The sequence below is a fragment of the Sturnira hondurensis genome, unplaced genomic scaffold, assembly GCF_014824575.4.
Source record: "Sturnira hondurensis isolate 20B ecotype Veracruz unplaced genomic scaffold, ASM1482457v3 Scaffold0006505, whole genome shotgun sequence".
Taxonomy (NCBI): domain Eukaryota; kingdom Metazoa; phylum Chordata; class Mammalia; order Chiroptera; family Phyllostomidae; genus Sturnira; species Sturnira hondurensis.
Window position 1 is genome coordinate 2720757 of NW_028079136.1, and position 17448 is coordinate 2738204.

At 37.0% G+C, this 17448-nt stretch overlaps 1 protein-coding gene across 2 annotated transcripts in view; it reads right to left on the reverse strand.

Annotated features, from left to right (window-relative positions):
- The window catches only part of PDE3B (phosphodiesterase 3B), a 162356-nt gene continuing 144908 nt past the window's right edge, over nucleotides 1-17448 (reverse strand). For both annotated transcript variants that reach the window (XM_037050014.1, XM_037050015.1), the window contains exons 13-16: nucleotides 8671-8874; nucleotides 5894-6055; nucleotides 3327-3579; nucleotides 1-2185 (exon numbers count right to left, since the gene is read on the reverse strand). In XM_037050014.1, the coding sequence (XP_036905909.1) occupies nucleotides 1971-2185; nucleotides 3327-3579; nucleotides 5894-6055; nucleotides 8671-8874 (834 nt within the window). In that variant the 3' untranslated portion in view covers nucleotides 1-1970. The remainder of the gene's footprint in view (nucleotides 2186-3326; nucleotides 3580-5893; nucleotides 6056-8670; nucleotides 8875-17448) is intronic.

Genomic DNA, 17448 nt, shown 5'->3' on the forward strand with positions numbered 1-17448 from the left:
TAACCCCAATACAAAATTTTAATAAAATAACAGGAAGCAAGGAACTTTGATTATTTCATTATGCATACATACACATGTGTGAATTTATTCACATATATGTATTTTGCAATAGCAGAAATATGCAAGATGCAAAACGCGCTCTAAAGAAATAGAAGCACAAGATATATACATTATAAGTGCAAACTCAATAAATTAGTTAAAATTTTATTATGTAGTAATGGGGGATCAGTTTACAGACGAGGTGGCGATGATAGCAAGAGTGGCAAGAAGGAACTCGGCACTCACCGTGTCTAATAAATAAAGCTTAGTGATTCATTAAAAATTATACTCTACATCAAAACATTCAACAGTTCCAAAGATGTTTAATGGATAGCTTTTAGATAAGCCCACTATTCTATTCAAGGTAGGTAAGAAATTGCCTGCAGACATCAATTCTAAAGGAATGACCTTGGAAAATTAATGATTCCAATGTCTGTAAAAGCTGAACGGATCCAAAATATAATATACTTTCCATGAGTAACAATGGTCTACCATCTTGCTATCATTTTGGCTGCTCTCTATGTCTTCAAAATTTTTTCACAACCAGGATATATATCTGTACCCTAACAGAAACTAACAAATTTATAAATTGTAAATATGTTCCACTTTCTTTGAAGTTACCTTAAGAATGTGTTTTTGCATGAAACAGATTACTAACATATTTAGACTTGTTACATAAAAAAATTAAATAAGTATTCCCACCATTTACTTTAGCTCAGAAATTATACTTGCATGTGCTCTAGACGTTTTTGAGTAGTTACAGGTTATTTCTGTCATGTAGTCTTGAGGCAAAAGGACATTCTTACAAAGATGAACATCAGTTTTGGTCACTAAACACAGGACACCTAAGGCAGATCTAAAGGTAAGTACATATTCCAATTATTTACTGAATGTACGTCTCCTTTAGAGCTCACACTATTTCTTTTGTTCCTTATCTTTAATAGGATTAGTCTCATTTTACTTTTACATTAAGGCAAAAGACATATCTTTTCCTTGGCTTTAATTAGCCTTATATGTCTAAGAAAAAACATAATAATGCTCTATTTCATAAAAGGTTAATAATAATACTAGGAAAAAGTTTTTTATATTTTGAAAATCTGTGCTATGATTATATTAATTGAATGTTTAAAAATACTAATCCTGAGCAACAGTAAAAATAAGAACAGTTTTGACTAAAGAATAAAATTCCTTCACTGTTAAACCCAAACAGCTTAAAAATCTGACCATGGAATATGAAGTCAAAAAGACTGGCATTCAGACTTCTGACATCCAGGGCAAATCTGAATACTCTGAGCAGAAATAAAGCACACTTAGTAACTAATAAACAACTGTAAAAAGCATCAGAAATTGATGCACTTGGATTTTGTTAAATATAACAAAGGTCACTCAGTCCTTTGTGGCTAAATCTAGCTGGAGAACAGCACTCAGCAGTGTGCACACTGAACCGACCCCTTGCAAAGCAGACACTGGGTTTGTTTTTGGATAGGCACAGTTTTGTTTTTTTCAAAACACTCAAAGATATAAAGGGCACATTTGGTAATACAATATGAATTATGTTTTCATGAAAGCAAAAAAATTCTGGCCACTTTAGAAAGTGAAGTAAGTCACTTGAGCTTTTAGTTAAAGCTACCCCTCATGAAAAATTAGTGCTTTCTACCCAGCAAAGCAGTATCATGACAAAGTATTTATATACCAGTAAAGGCATTAAGTGAAGGCTTTGTGACGTCAGTCAAGTGAAGCCAAGCTAGGAATAATTTTCTAGTTCTGTGGTGAAAGTGCACAAGAGTGGGAAATGGCCCGGCACGGCGGGATCCTCACAGTATGACGGCCTGTCCACACGAGAATGGTCAGTTGAAAGTCAGCACAGTGAACACTCGGCATTGATTTCTGACACTGGGCACAGCCCTCGGAGCTTCTTCAATGTCTTTGTTTTACTCAGACTGTCTCTCTTCCTCTTCGTCTGCTTCTTCAATGACCTGAATCTCATCTGCTTGAGGTAAGGAGGAATTCTCCACCTGCACTTTATTCCCATCAGTTTTACATTTCTCTTCTTCCTCTATGATTTCCTTCCATATCTTGTGGTTTTCAGTGAGGTGGTGCATTAGCTGACAAAATATTCGTCGTCTGCCTTTCCTTCTCCGTGGTTCTGTGAAATTAAAAAAATACATATATTCTACTCACAGCAATATGATTCATTCATTCATTCAATAAATATCTAAGTGCCTATCATTTCCAGGCACTTGTCTAAGCACTTGTGGTTACAGTGATAAACAACAGGATAAAAATAATCACTGCACTATGGAACCTAGATACGCAACTAAAGAAGCAAAACATAAGCATGTCAGATGGTGTTAGGTATTGAGTATTACCAAAAAAAATAAAGCAGAGAATGAGATCAGGGAAGTCTGGGGTGGGGGGAGATCGTACTGAGATTTCAAGTGATTAAAGGTAAAACCAACCTTTTTAGAATTTTTTTCTTTTTAGAGTTTTTATGTATTACATTAAACACATCAACATTTTGGTGAGTATAAATTTTTGGAAGCAAATCAACTTTCCCAAGATGATACTCAGATGGTAATGGCATAAGATTACTCTTCATTGTGCTAATGCTGAATACGACTTGGGGGCCAGGGAGTAGAGGAATGGAGTTCTTTGTAATTATCTGTTCTGATGTCTAGCATGCTTGGAAAACAAAAAAAGTAATCAGATATTTAAATTCTACTCTAAAGAGCAAATCATTGATTTTATTTACAGTTATAAGGGTGACAAATGTTTCTTTTTCATTTCCCATTTATACTCATTGCCTTATACAGAAAACTGTGGCCCTAAAGTTTCATAATTAAAATCCACAATGCCACAGAATTTGTTTCTCCTTTTACAGTCAGTTTTCCCAACTGTTTTGACCCATTTCCGAAATCTACATACAGGAAGGGCAGATTAACCAGTGAGGAAGGGGGGAGCGAGGACCAGCCAGTAGGACCCACCCACCCCACACATGTTCAGGTATGGTGACAGCCCTATCACACGTGCATGGCACAGCCTGCTGCCGAGCAGTGGTTGGAGGACAACAGCTCCAGAGATGCTCTTTTCACTAAGGGTGCCGAACTAGCATCAGTACCTGGCCCACAGTATTACTCAAAGTGAGACTATTCAATCTGAACATTTATGCAGTAGTTATTTAAGATAAAATTACTGAATTTGTATCTTAAAAACAAAGATCCGAGTCCAAATTTAATGGACATTGTCAGTTAATTAACATTAAATCAAAAGTATTCCTGTGTTCTTACTAAGATTCAGATTGTCTTCTATTTCTTCATCGTCTGTATCTAATTCTTCACCATCTTCATCATAACAACTTTCGGTGTCATCATCGTCTTCTGCTTCTATCCACTGCCCAGGGAGCAGACCGGCAGCATCATAGGAGTTACACAGGGGACCCACTATGTGGGTGATAAAAGACTCTTGGAGCTTTGCTAGTTGAGGAGAAGAACGATCCATGAAGGGACTGATGGGCAAACCAAGATTTGCTTCTTCATCTCCCTGATCATTTAAAAAAAAAGTACATGTTTAACTGTCGAGAGAGCAACCACTAAGCTTTGCTGTTAAATTATCTTGAGGTTTTTAAAAACAAGCATAGTTTGTATTACAATAATTTTTATAAAAAGCATTAGTGAATCTATTTATAACTCTATTACTTTATAAGAATTTCTCTATATTTGGAAAATCCTAAACAAGACTTTATTCTCCTATTCCATCATCCAACTAGTATGGTTGATACTCAGTTAACAAAAAATACACATCTTTAAGAATTAGCACATTCACTAACAACCTTTAGAATTCCTTAATGTCAAACATAGATTCCCTTTGTTCTGGGGGGAGATTGTATAAAGGAAATGTCTTTGTTGTGGCGCCTCAAATGTATAGAGTGACTTTGCAAGTGATTTTCAACGTCTCCCCTCTTTTGTAATAGCAGAACCATTTCATGAATCTAAATTTTTAAAAAAAACTAGTATGTAAGACAGAACTAGAGCTACTGTGGTTGAGGTGTGGATTTGGGCCCAGAACTCCAAGAGCCTGCCCTGAGGTCCCTTCTCACTGTGGTTTCTGGGGAGAGCAATCTGAGATCGGACAGGTGTGGCTGTAGAACCTGTTTTTGCCACCTACCACCTGCAGGGTGTTGGGTAAGTTATATGCCCAAATCAGTGTAAAATTTTAATGAGAATCTACTTTACAGGGCTGCTATGAGGATAAAAAACAATATCATATGAAATGTTTAGCACTGCGTTGAGCATTCACCAAATGCTACTATTGATATATTGGTTCCTGGTGTCTGAACTGGTAGGGAATGAATACTCTCCACAGCGCACCGATTCTGCAGGCAGCATGAGCCACACCCCTGAGGAAACCAGCAGACACTGTCCTAGTGATTAATTGTCCCATGATGTAAAATCTTATATGACTTTATTTTCTATGAGGAAGAAAAGTATTAAGGGCTTTTTTGTTGTTGTTTTTTTGTTAAACCAGTTGGGTGTGCACACAGCGTTCTTAGCTTTATAGCTTAGTTTCATAGCTTTGGTACTTTTCTTCTTTTTGGGGGAGAAGTTTGGCTTTTCTAAGCCCATGGCACTTAGCGCGATAGAGGAATATATATCGCGCTATATATATATTACAACGCGCTGGTATAATTACAATGATAAAAAGGTGGGCGAGGTGAGGATTTTGCCTCCATATCTGAAAGATATTTAACAGCATAGCCAGATGGAGAGGAAATGCAATAGTTTTGATGAGGGTTAACTAGGACTCTCATATAGATCAGTACATTGAACCTTTATGACCAACTCTATGGTAAAATGTCATTTTTCTCCTTTGACGTGTGAATAATGAAACCTAGAAAGATTCAGTGAAACTGAAAAATTATGACTTTTAGTGATAGATCGGCAATTATAATAGCTAACATTTATGAAGCACTTATGAGCCAGGAACTTTTCTAAGACTTTATATATTAAGGCTGCTGTGAGGATTAAATAGATTATGTGGTAGGTCCATCAACATTCCTGTTTATCGATGGGAAACTGAGGCACAGAGAGGTTAAATAACCTACCCAAAGCCACACTACCGGTAAAGAGGAGGAGCCAGGATTCAACCTCAGGCATGGCTTCAACTTGCTCAGTAAGAATTAATTCTACTTTAAAAATAATTATATGATAAACTGGGTCTAAATGAACTTTTCAAATGTTTTTTCACTTAGTGAGTTTTCTAAACCTGGCATATTTTAATACTTTTTGATTACTGCTGTACAAATAATATCAAGATGGCATTTTCCTTAGCATAAAATTCTTTTGTGAATACAAATTAAAGCCAGAGGCAAGCTTCGTATCTTTGAGAATGAGGATGGAACTTTACAAACTGATTATTTTGCAATCTACAAATTACATACATATTTATGACCATATATTACCCCAAATTACAAATACTTTCATTCAAATGCATCAGAATAGTAAAATATTAATCTTGTTTCCATGGAACACTTGTTTCCATGTATATCTGTTTCCATGATTACACAGTACAGAATTCTGTAACTTACTAACAGCAGAGTATGCATCATTGTGTCGGGTCCATCATTGTGTTCAACCCACTCCACATTGGCTATAAGCTAAATTTTCTTTTAAATTTTAGCAGCAAAGGCAAAAAGAACAGAGAATATACTAAGACCAGAGCAAATAAAACAATTTCTAAGCATTTTTGGTCAAAGCAACTAGTATTTCAAACATTTAATGGAGCTGTCCACATCCCCAAAGAGTAGTGTTTTAAGAGGCAGCGCTAAAAAATCCATCCATCTCGTGTTTTGACGTACCTGCTCATAAAATTCATTGACAATGCCTTCTGTCCATTTCAAATGCAAGTTCCGAACTTTTGCTGGGCCATTTATATCTGCCAGTTTGATGCATACCTGGCATACTAAGAGGCGGTCATTTTCATTACTCCATTCTATACCATTACTATTTACATCATTGGCCTGTTTTGGAAAAACAATTATTTTAGGTTCTGAGGGCACAAGAGTTCTATTTCTATCAAATATCTTAAAACTTTCCCATCCAAGTGACAAGAAGGAATTTCAATAAATGCTCCCTTTAATCAGTTTAGGCTATAACATGGCCCTCTATAGTTAACTTCCCCTTAAATTTGAAATGTTACTTCAATGGAAACAGAGACTATAAAAACAACAAACTATGGGTTTCAATATTTGTGATTACCACAGAGAATTGTTTTCTGTGTATGAGGCAGGAGACAGAATAGGGATGAAGAAGCACTGAAACACTACCCTGTTGCCAGCCAGTGTCCAGCACCCCGGTTACCAAGAAATGCCTTGTGGCTCCCTAGCAGTAGCTGACTGCTGTTTCACCTCACTTCATTATCAGGTTATTATAATAAATTATCACTGCAGTTTGACCCCCCCCCAATAATCAAGGAGGATTGTGGGAAATCACGAGCAGAAGCTTAAAGGTGATATTCTGTATTTTGTCATGTAGAATATGATTCTGTGTATAATGCACACCTGTGTTTTAGTACCAATCCCCATATATAATCTGCATCCTTATTTTTCCCTCAAAAATTTGGGGGAAAAGCCCTGGCTGGTGTAGCTCAGTGGATTGAGCATGGGCCTGCGAACCACACGATTGCGGTTCGATTCCCGGTCAGGGCACATGCCCGGGTTGCAGGCCAGTTCCCAGCAGCGGATGCACAAGAGGCAACCATACATTGATATTTCTCTCCTCTCCTTCCCTTCCCCTCTAAAGATAAATAAATAAAATCTTTTTAAAAATTGGGGGGAAAATACATATTACACATGGCAGAATAACCACTTGCTCAAGTGCTGTAAAGGCCTGCCAAAGAAAACAAAAGAATTTAGAAAAAACCAGCTCCCTATAAAGCCTGCACCCTCTCAGGGGAAGGGGCTATTCCTGCTAGCACCGATGGCCATCTCCTGTATCATAGGAAATGTACTTTTCTTAGTAAATCTTCCTTGCTTCCCTTAACCCTGTTTGTGTCATCCATTCAATTCATTGTTTGTGATCGCCAAGAACCTGGGCCCCACCTCCATCTGCAGCACATATATATCATACGCTATTAATATACAATATAATGTATAAGTATATGTATATGTAAAACATCAATAAATCATGTAAGACTACTAACTTTCTATCTCTGAAAGGTAAATACAATAGAGTTGGAAGAACACTAGTTTTGGAAGCTGACCCCTATGGTTTTAAATCCTGACTCAGAATGACTTACTAATTGCTGTAACATTGGAAAAACTGCTTAATCTCCATGAGTCTAAATTTCTTCATCTACAAGACAGAAAAAGTAATACCAACCTAGCTGTAATGCCCTGAAGATTCACAATGAAAATTCCTAGTTCACAGTAAATGCTAAATAAATGCTAAAATTGTTGTCTACATAAATGGTAATTATTAGGGCGATCACTACACCTTTGTAAAGAACTCAAATTTCTTTTTGTAAAAAATGAAGTGGATGGGCCAGATCAGTGGGGTTTGAACCTTTAGTGTGGTGGTAGTTTTATGGCACCAAACCCTTTTGTAAAAGGAATGTTTATACAGACCTCCGCCACAGAAAACACTTAGAAGAAGAGCTCTTTTAATTAAAACTGTGTAGCAGGTCTAGAGCTCCTGAGAGAATGCAGAATAGATGTCTCTGACGAATACAGATTTAGAAGTACTTTTGGGTTAGATACTCTTTTGCCTGTAAAAACTTCTATTATTCTTAATTACACACTTAAGTTAGAGCTATAAAAGTACGAAGTAATTTTAAAGGCACAGTGATATCTCACTGAATTCTGTATTTCATTAATATCATATTCATATGTGCATATGGTATTTGGGATGATATATATATCTCCTTCCAGGAGGTTAAACCTAGCATTCCTTTGTTACCAGCTCCTCCACGATGAAGGCACACCTTCCTTTATGTTACAAACTCATCAAGAAAACAATAGATTCCTGACAGCAAAAGAGGGGGGCATCCTTCCTTCAGGAATCTAAAGCTATTTTTCATGCAAATGTCTGAGGCATAGAACATACTCTGATTAGTACCACTCTCACACGAGGACAAGGACTGCCACCTGTTCTCTTATTCTTTGTTAGCACACAGTGGGCAACCCCCGAAATAGTTGTTGAAAGACTGCACATTCTCAAGTGGAAGAGAGAATACATCTCTCCCACACCAGCCAAACACTAATAAAAAGAAGACGCAACAGGTGTGGCAAAGCAGGCATAACTGGTTTCTTAGAAGAACATCTTTAACTTCATAGAATGCCTTCACTGGCACTGAAATCTGCCCTTAAAAGCTTTTGACATAACTGACTGGTCACTATGTGAACGGTACAACAATACAAGTCTATGTCAGAGAGGAAATGTAGCAAGCAACAGTATTTAGGATGTGTTATTATAATAAAAATATATTTTTAAATATTGGCATATGCATTCCTTACATTAGGTATTTATTATAACTTCATGAGGAGGATTAATTCTAACTTAATATTAAACTTTATATTAGTAACATCAGCAACAATTCACTCTTTTTTGATACCGGTCATTAATTTGTGTAACAAACCTTGGCATTGAATTCAGCAAGGAAATCAAAATGTTTTTTAAGATCTGTGGCAAGGATTGCTTCAATGACTAAAAAACGAAAACGCTTGAATTCCACATGATCAAGATTAAGAAGGAAGTTGTAATCTGGGTTGGAAAGATATAGATTCCAAGCCGATGCAGCATGATGGTTTTCCAGAACAGATCTGTCGTTGTATAAAACTGCCTAGAAAGGAATAAAAAAAATTACGTACACGTCTCAACAATATTAAACTTAATAATAAAATTAGAATTGGGTTGTAAGAATACAAACAGTGAGTAACTCCTACATGCCAGGTCTTGTATTTTAATTTTGTGAAGGGGTGTGATAATTTTTAAGCAGACCAAGGTGCAAGGCAAGGTACATCTTTCCAGCCTGACAACTAGTCAATGCAAGGGCATCTTTGCAGACATCGTGCTGCCTCCCAGAAGATGAAAAGTTGTTATTTGAGGACTACTTCATTAAATAAACATTCTCAGGTTGTGTTAATAAAGTCCTCAAGGATACATTTCTCTTTAGCTAGCGTGGGATAAAGGTGGTGGTGCCTGAAAAGAGGCAGGGGTATAGTCTGGGCTGAGTCAGACTCATGTGTCTGAGGACACATCCTACACTTCCACTTTGACACAGTGCCAAGGAGTAAGAGGCATGGAACAGGTAAAAGCATAAATCCTCTGGCTCAAGTGGTATGGATCTATTCACTTGTTCCCTACCCAATTCCAGTGGAAGATACTCTAGGACTTGGGGATACAGATATTTTAAATCACTGGATTACAGAATTTTTAAAGCCTCTCCCACCTCTAAATATTAAGCAATTTTAAAACTAATTAAGTATTGCCCTGGCTAGTGTGGTTCAGTGGATTGAGTACCAGACTGCAAAGCAAAGGGTCGCTGGTTCAAGTCCAAGTCAGGACACATGCCTGGGTTGAGAGCCAGATTTCCCCAGTGCGGGGCACGTGAGAAGCAACCACACATTGATGTTTCTCTTCCTCTTTCTCCCTCCCTTCCCCTCTAAAAACAAATTAATAAAACCTTTTTAAAAATGATTAAGTACAGTAATTTTAAAAAGATTTTAAAACATTTATGGAAGAATATAACGTATATGCAAAAAATGATCAAACTTGAATAGTACATACAGTTTAATAAATAGTTAACAGAGCAAATACCCATGTAACCAATGGTACTGTCAAAAAATACAACATTGCTGACTCATTAGAAGCTTTCTTTGTACACCTTTCTGATTACAACCTCCTCATGAAAGTATGTATCACTAAATAATACATTCAGTAGTTTAGTTTTGCCTATTTTTGGACATTATACACAAGGAATCAACTTTGGGGAATTGCTTTTTTGGTGAAACATTGTTTTTTCCCATTTTGTTTGTTTTTTGATGTGTAATTGGCATATAACATTATGTTAGTTTCATATGGACAACATTCAACATTTATATATATTGAGAAATGATCACCAGAATAAGTCTAGTTAACGTCCATTTCCTTATATAGTTACACATTTTTTTTCTTGTGATGAGAACTTTTAAGATGCACTCTTAAAACTTTCAAATATGCCATATGGTATTAACTGTAGTCACAATGCTGTACTTTATGCTCCAGGACTTATGGCTGGAAGTTGGTACCCTTTGACCCCCTTCACCCATTACACCTTGTCACTGCTGTGTATTATTCCTTTTGGTTATATGGCACAATACTATCCATGATGCTGCACGGTGATCTGGGCTGTTTTTACTTTATATCTATATGGACATTTAATCTATCATACTAGTCTGAATAATCTTGTCTATGTATTTTGGCACCTGCATTTGTATAGGATGCGTGTGTAACGGGAGTAGATTTAGGGACTTATGGAGCATGCGGATCTTCAGCTTTACTGGATAATGCCAAACTGTCCTAAGCAGTGGGAGAGTCTCTTTGCTCCTCCTCAACACCTGATATCCTCTGACTTGAATTTTTGCTAAATTGTTGGGTGCATAATGGTATCGCATGTTGGTTTTAATTAGCATTTTATTGATTATTAATGAAGACAGAATGGTTACTGGTTGTTCGGATTTCCTATGTTGTTTGTACCTGTTCAAGTCTTGTTCATTTTAAAATTGAGTTGTGTCTTTTTCTAACTGATTTTTATGAATTCTGTATATATTCTGGTTTTGAGTATTTTGTTGGTTATCTGTATTGCATATACTTTTCTCCCTCACTCTATGGCTAGCCTTCTTAACATTTTGTTTTTGAGGTGTGTGTGTTTAGAGTATTAAAAACATACTTATTGATATTTTAGAGAGAGCAGAAGGGAGGTAGGGAAACATCAGTTGGTCTCTTCTCACACACACCCCAACCGAGGATGGAACCCACAACCCAGGCATATATCCTGACCAGGAATCGAACTCGTGACTTTTCAGTTTATGGGACGACACTCCAATGAGCCACACCAGCCAGGGCGCCTTCTTAACATTCTTAATAATGAATGTATTTATGGAAGTTCTTAAATTTATTATTATTTTTATTTCAAATAACTTTATTTCCCAGATAACTGAAGCCCTAAGATTAAAAAAAATGACTAGTTTAGTGTAAGATCTTCCTATAATACATTACTTAATACTGTCTTTTAAATCAGCAGTCCCCAGGGACCAGTTTCATGGAAGGCTATTGTTCCATGGACCCGGGGTGGGTGGGGTGGCATGGTTTCAGAATGATTCAAGAGCATTACATTCAAGCTCACCTCCTCCTGTGCGAGCTGGTTCCTAACAGGCTGGACAGGTACCAGTCTGGAGCCCAGAGGTTGGGGACACTTGATTTAAATAATGCACATTAACTGACCCAGGGTTCTAATTATAAAAATGTGCTATTGTGCTATCCTGAAAATACAGTGGTATCCTCAGTGGCCAAAGTATTTTTTTATAATCAATATATTTTATATAATCAATATATTTTATTGATTATACATTACAGTTGTCCCAAGTTTTTTCTCCCTTTTATCCCACCTCTGCCCTGCAACCCTCACCCTCCAGCATTCAACTCCCTTAGTTCATGTCCATGGGTTATACATGTAAGTCCTTTGGCTTCTCCATTTCCTATACTATTCTTAACCTCCCCCTGTCTATTTTCTACCTACCATTTATGCTTCTTATTCCCTATACTTTTTTCCCCATTCTGACCCTGCCCCCTCCCCACCGATAACCCTCCATGTGATCTCCATTTCTGTTCCTGTTCTAGTTGTTTGCTTAGCTTATTTTTGTTTTTGATTTATTTTTTTAGGTTCAGTTGTTGATAGTTGTGTTTGTTGTCATTTTACTGTTCAGATTTTTAATCAGCTTTTTCTTAGAAAAGTCCTTGTAACGTTTCATATAATAAGGGCTTAGTGATGATGAACTCTTTTAGCTTTACCTTATCCGAGAAGCACTTTATCTGACTTTCTATTACAAATGAGAGCTTTGCTGGAAGGAACAGTCTTGGATGTATGTGCTTGCCTTTCATCATTTTGAATACTTCTTTCCAGCCCTTTCTTGCCTGTAAGGTCTCTTTTGAGAAATCAGCTGATAGTCTTGTGGGAGCTCCTTTGTAGGTAACTGTCTCCTTTTCTCTTGCTGCTTTTAAGATTCTCTCTTGGGTAATGTAATTATGATGTGCCTTGGTGTGTTCCTGTTTGGGCCCATCTTCTTTGGCACTCTCTGAGCTTCCTGGACTTCCTGGAAGTCTATTTCCTTTGCCAGATTGGGGAAGTTCTCCTTCATTATGTTTTCAAATAAGTTTTTAATTTCTTGCTTTTCCTCTTCTCCTTCTGGCACCCCTATAATTCAGATGTTGGAATGTTTAAAGTTGTCCTGGAGGTTCCTAAGCCTCTCCTCACTTTTTTTAATTCATTCTGTTTCTTCATTCTGGTTCTGGTTGAATGTTTATTTCTACCCTTCTGCTCCAAACCATTGATTTGAGTCCTGGTTTCCTTCCCTTCACTGTTGATTCCCTGTACATTTTCCTTTATTTCATTTTTCATAACCTTCAGTTCTTTCTCTACTTTGTGACCATACTTGACCAATTCTGCGAACATCCTAATTACCAGTGTTTTGAACTGTGCATCTGATAGGTTTGCTAACTCTTCATCGTTTAGTTCTGTTTTTGGTGTTTTGATCTGTTCTTTCATTTGGGCCATATTTTTTTGTTTCAGTGTGCCTATTATGTAGTAAGGGGTGGAGCCATCAGTATTCAGTTGTAGCCCTGTATGTGGGGGAGGGGACCAAGAGGGAACAATGCCACTTGCTAGGCTCTCAGCTGGCTTTCAGTCACTTCCCTCACTGCCCACAACCAAACTGGGCAGCACCTTCTGGTGCTGATTCCCAGGTGGGTGGGTTTGTGTACATCCTAGAACCCTGTGGGCCTCTCAATAAACTCTCCCATGAGGCTGGGAATTTTTCCTGCCATGGCAACCTCCACAGGTTTTATTCCCCCAAGCTAGAACCCTGGGTTGCAAGGTCTATCTCTCTCCCCAGTTGTTCCTCCCAGATTATCCGCACGTAAATGTGGGACCACCCAGTCCACCAGCCACCGCCTTGCCAGTAGTCCTCTCTGCTCCAGCTGCCCATCTCTGTCCTTCTTACCGGTCTGGATAAATGTTTCTTTTTTTAACTCCTTGGTCGTCAGACTTCCATACAGTTCAATTTTCTGTCAGTTCTGGTTATTTTTTTTGTTTTTAAACTTGTTGTTGTCCTACTTTTGGTTGTGTGAGGAGACAAAGTGCATCTACCTACCCCTCATCTTGGCCAGGAAGTTCTTAAATTTAATGTAGTGCAATTCATCAATAGTTTCTTTTATGGTTAGTATTCTTTAAGAAATCCTTGCATTTGAGATTTTGATGGTTGGTTGTACTGAATTTATAAATCAATTTAAGAGGAATTGACTATCTTAAAATACTGATGGCAATCTGCAACTATGGAGTATCTTTTCATTTATTCATTTATTTTTAGAGAGAGGGGAAGGGAGGGAAATAGAGAGGGAAAGAAATATCAATCAGTTGCCTCTCATATGTGCCCCAACTGGGACAGATCCCACTACCCAAACATGCGCCCTACTGGGAATCAAATCAGTGACCCTTCGCCTTGCAGGACAATGCCCAACCAACTGAGCCATACATGTTAGGGCTTTTCATTTATTTTTTTAATGTATATAAGTAAAGTTTTATAATTTTCCCCTAAAATCTTGTACATATTTGTTAGATTTATTTCTGGGTATTTTGCTAACTCTTAGAAAATTTAATTTTCTAATCAGTAGCAGCTGGTATTTAAAAATATAATCACTTTTACATATTGATCCTTATATCTAGCGATCTTGATAAAATTTCTCATTTTAGTAATTTACTTGAAGATTTAAACTTTTCAACGTGTTCAATCATTATCTGAGTAATGATAGTTATCAGTCATTGTTCTTTTTAATTCTTTTCCTTGCCTTATTATAGTGACTAGAATCTCTAGCATTGTCTTGAATAGCAGGCATACTATTTTGTTTTATTTTGTTTTTGATATCAAGAGAAAGTATTCAGTAATTCACTACTGAGCATATGATGATTTGCTGAAGAATGTTTTTTTAAGATACCCTTTATCAGATCAAGAAAGTTCTTTAGCCCTGGCTGGTGTAGCTCAGTGGATTGAGCATGGGACTGCAAACCACATGATCATGGTTTGATTCCCAGTCAGGGCACATGCCTGGGTTGTAGACCAGTTCCCATCAGGGGACTAATGAGAGGCAACCATACATTGATATTTCTCTCCTTCTCTCCTTCCCTTCCCCTCTAAAGATAAATAAATAAAATCTTTTTTTAAAAAAGTGGCACTGCAGAAAGAAAAAAAGAAAAAAATTTTAAAGAAAAAGAAAGTTCTGGCCCTGGCTGGCGTAGCTCAGTGGATTGAGTGCGGGCCTGCGAACCAGACGATCGAGGTTCGATTCCCAGTCAGGGCACATGCCTGGGTTGCAGGCCGGTTCCTTGCAGGCTAACTACCAGCAGGGGACGCACAAAAGGCAACCGTACATTGATGTTTCTCTCCCTCTCTCCTTCCCCTCTGAAGATAAATAAATAAATAAAATCTTTAAAAAAAAAAAAAAGAAAAAAGAAAAAGAAAGTTCTTTAGCCCTGGTCAGGTAGCTCCGTGGGTTAGAGCAATATTCCAATATGCCAAGGTTGTGGGTTTGATCCCCCATCAGGGCACATACAAGAATCAATCAATGAATGCATAAATAAGTGAAACAACAAATTGATGTTTCTATGATTCACTCTCTCCCTCCTTCCTCTTTATTAATAAATAAAAATTAAAAGAAAAGAAAGTTCTCTTTTATTCCTACTTTGTTAAGTGCTTTTATTAGGAATCAGTGTTGAGTTTTATAAAATGTTTTTTTCTAAAGTCATTGATACAAAAATCTGTTATTAAAACTTTAATCTGTTAAGGTGAGAATTTCATTGATTTTTTTCTTAAATCTACCTTGCACTCCTGGTTCGTGGTTATCCTTTTAAAATATTACTATATTAGGTTTGATAAAAATTTTATTTAAGGTTTTTACATTTATGTTTGAGTGAGACTACCCTGTGATTTTTCTTTTTTGTATTACCTTTTTTAGATTTGAATATCAAGGTTTGCATAGTGTTAAGGCAACCTTTTTTTCATTATTGCCACCCTAACAAGAATTCTTAAGACAATTTTTACTAATCACTCTCCCTTTAAATTTTAATACTACAGATACAACATTTGTCCATGTACTACAGGCATATCTGCTTTAAACATAAAAAAAGTAAGATTTTTTGCCCTGCTAGGAATCAATTTGGATAAGCATAGTAATTATTAAAAGGACTTCCACAGCTAGTGGTAAAGGCTGGGGATAAAAATAAAAACCCCATCCTTCTCTTCATAGGGCTTCCTCTCTAATAAGAAAGAAGAACAGATAAAAATAAAATACAATCTCTGTTAAAAATACATATTCTGAGAACTTACTTACTTTTATGTATTATTTGTGAAAAACAGCTATAGTCTAGATTTATGCATCGAACTTAACACCATTTGATTGTTTTTTACACTGTTTGATTTTTTGTAAGCAGTAATACGCAATAGGCTATATAAAGCCTGGAAACAATTTAATTGCTCATCAACAAGTGAATGGATAGAGAAGATGTGTATATCTTAGAATAAAAAAATGTTACCCAGCTATAAGAAAGAAATCCTGCCATTGCAACAACAGGGATGAGCATTACGCCAGGTGAGATGAGAAAGACAGATACTGTATAAATACCTCTTACATATGGAATCTAAAGAAGCTGAACTCAAAGTAGAATGGCTGATTACCTGGGGCCAGGAAGTAGGGGAACTGGGGAGAAGTTAGTTAAAGGGTACAAACTTCTAGTTATAGGATACATAAGTTCTGGGGATCTAATGTACAGTATTAGATTATAGTTAACAATACTGAATTATGTACTTGAAAGTTGCTAAGAGACTAGATCTAAAATGTTCTCACCACACATACACAAACACACACACAAATTACATGACATGATAGAGGTGTTAGCTATTGTTCTGGTGTTAACCATATTATAATATATGTGTATCAAATCAACACTTTAAACTTATACAAGGTTGTAAGTCAATTATATCTCAAAAAAAGGCATTCCAAGCTAACCTCATTTCAACTTCCAAACCTCATAACCCTCGAAAGGAAAGAATACGTTTCAATGACCCCCTATGGAGCCAACTTACACTTAATAGTCACGTGACACCTTCATGCTCAAATCTGATGAGGATTGATAAACTTTGAGAATAGCTTAGTCTGCTCAGGGAGAAGTAATCAAACTCCCAGCGCATTAAAGCACAATGTATAATGCGTGTCCTATAGAGCTAGCTGTCTTAATAAACTCTCACCTAGCGAGATCAGTAAAAGAAATGAGTAAATTCAGAATTGCTTCACCATCCAAATTACCCTTTGAAATTATCAGAGGAATATAAAATAGGGGCAAAAAGTCTGAATCAATATTAGAATCCATATATAATCACCACACTGAAAATTTCAAAGACACTATAAAAGTGGGGATGGACCAAGAAAAAGCCAACTGCGTCATGCATAAGAAGGAAAAACCCACCAGGAGAATAAGTGGAAGGAGTTCCTCAGTGGGACTCTTTACAGCTGAGTGGAAGCAAAAAACAATCAAGGAGCAGTAAGCAGGAGGCAATGTCATGTCTCCTTTAGGAAGATGGTGGACGGTTTCACACAGACAGAAATGAGGCAAGCTTAGACTTAGGGGGGAAAAACATTCCAGGTAGAACGGATGATGAAGCCTCAGCTGGCTTTCCCTGAGGGCTCTGTGACAACTAGAGAAGGAAGGCGAGCCCCAGCTAATCTATAGTGGCAGTGCCTGCTTTCTCTAGCTATGGATCCCCTTACTTCTCCCCAAAGGCAAGCACGTCTCTAGTGTGGCAAATCAAATGAGCTTATGAACTTTAGTTTTTACCCTCTTTTTGAGTCAGACTTGAAGAAGAGTTTAATATAAACTGTGATAGAATCAATCTTAACAAATAATACTTTTCAATAAATATTGAGCAAAAAGAGAAAACTAACCAGACATACAAAAGACTTACCAAAGAAGAGTCGAAAAACCTGAACTCATGTCCTCTTTTTGAAACACAAGAAACAGAAGGAAACATTTAAAATTCTCTAGATCAGCTTAACAATAACCCACAACCTTCAGACCAACTTTTTGACCCAGCAACTTTTTGGTCCATTT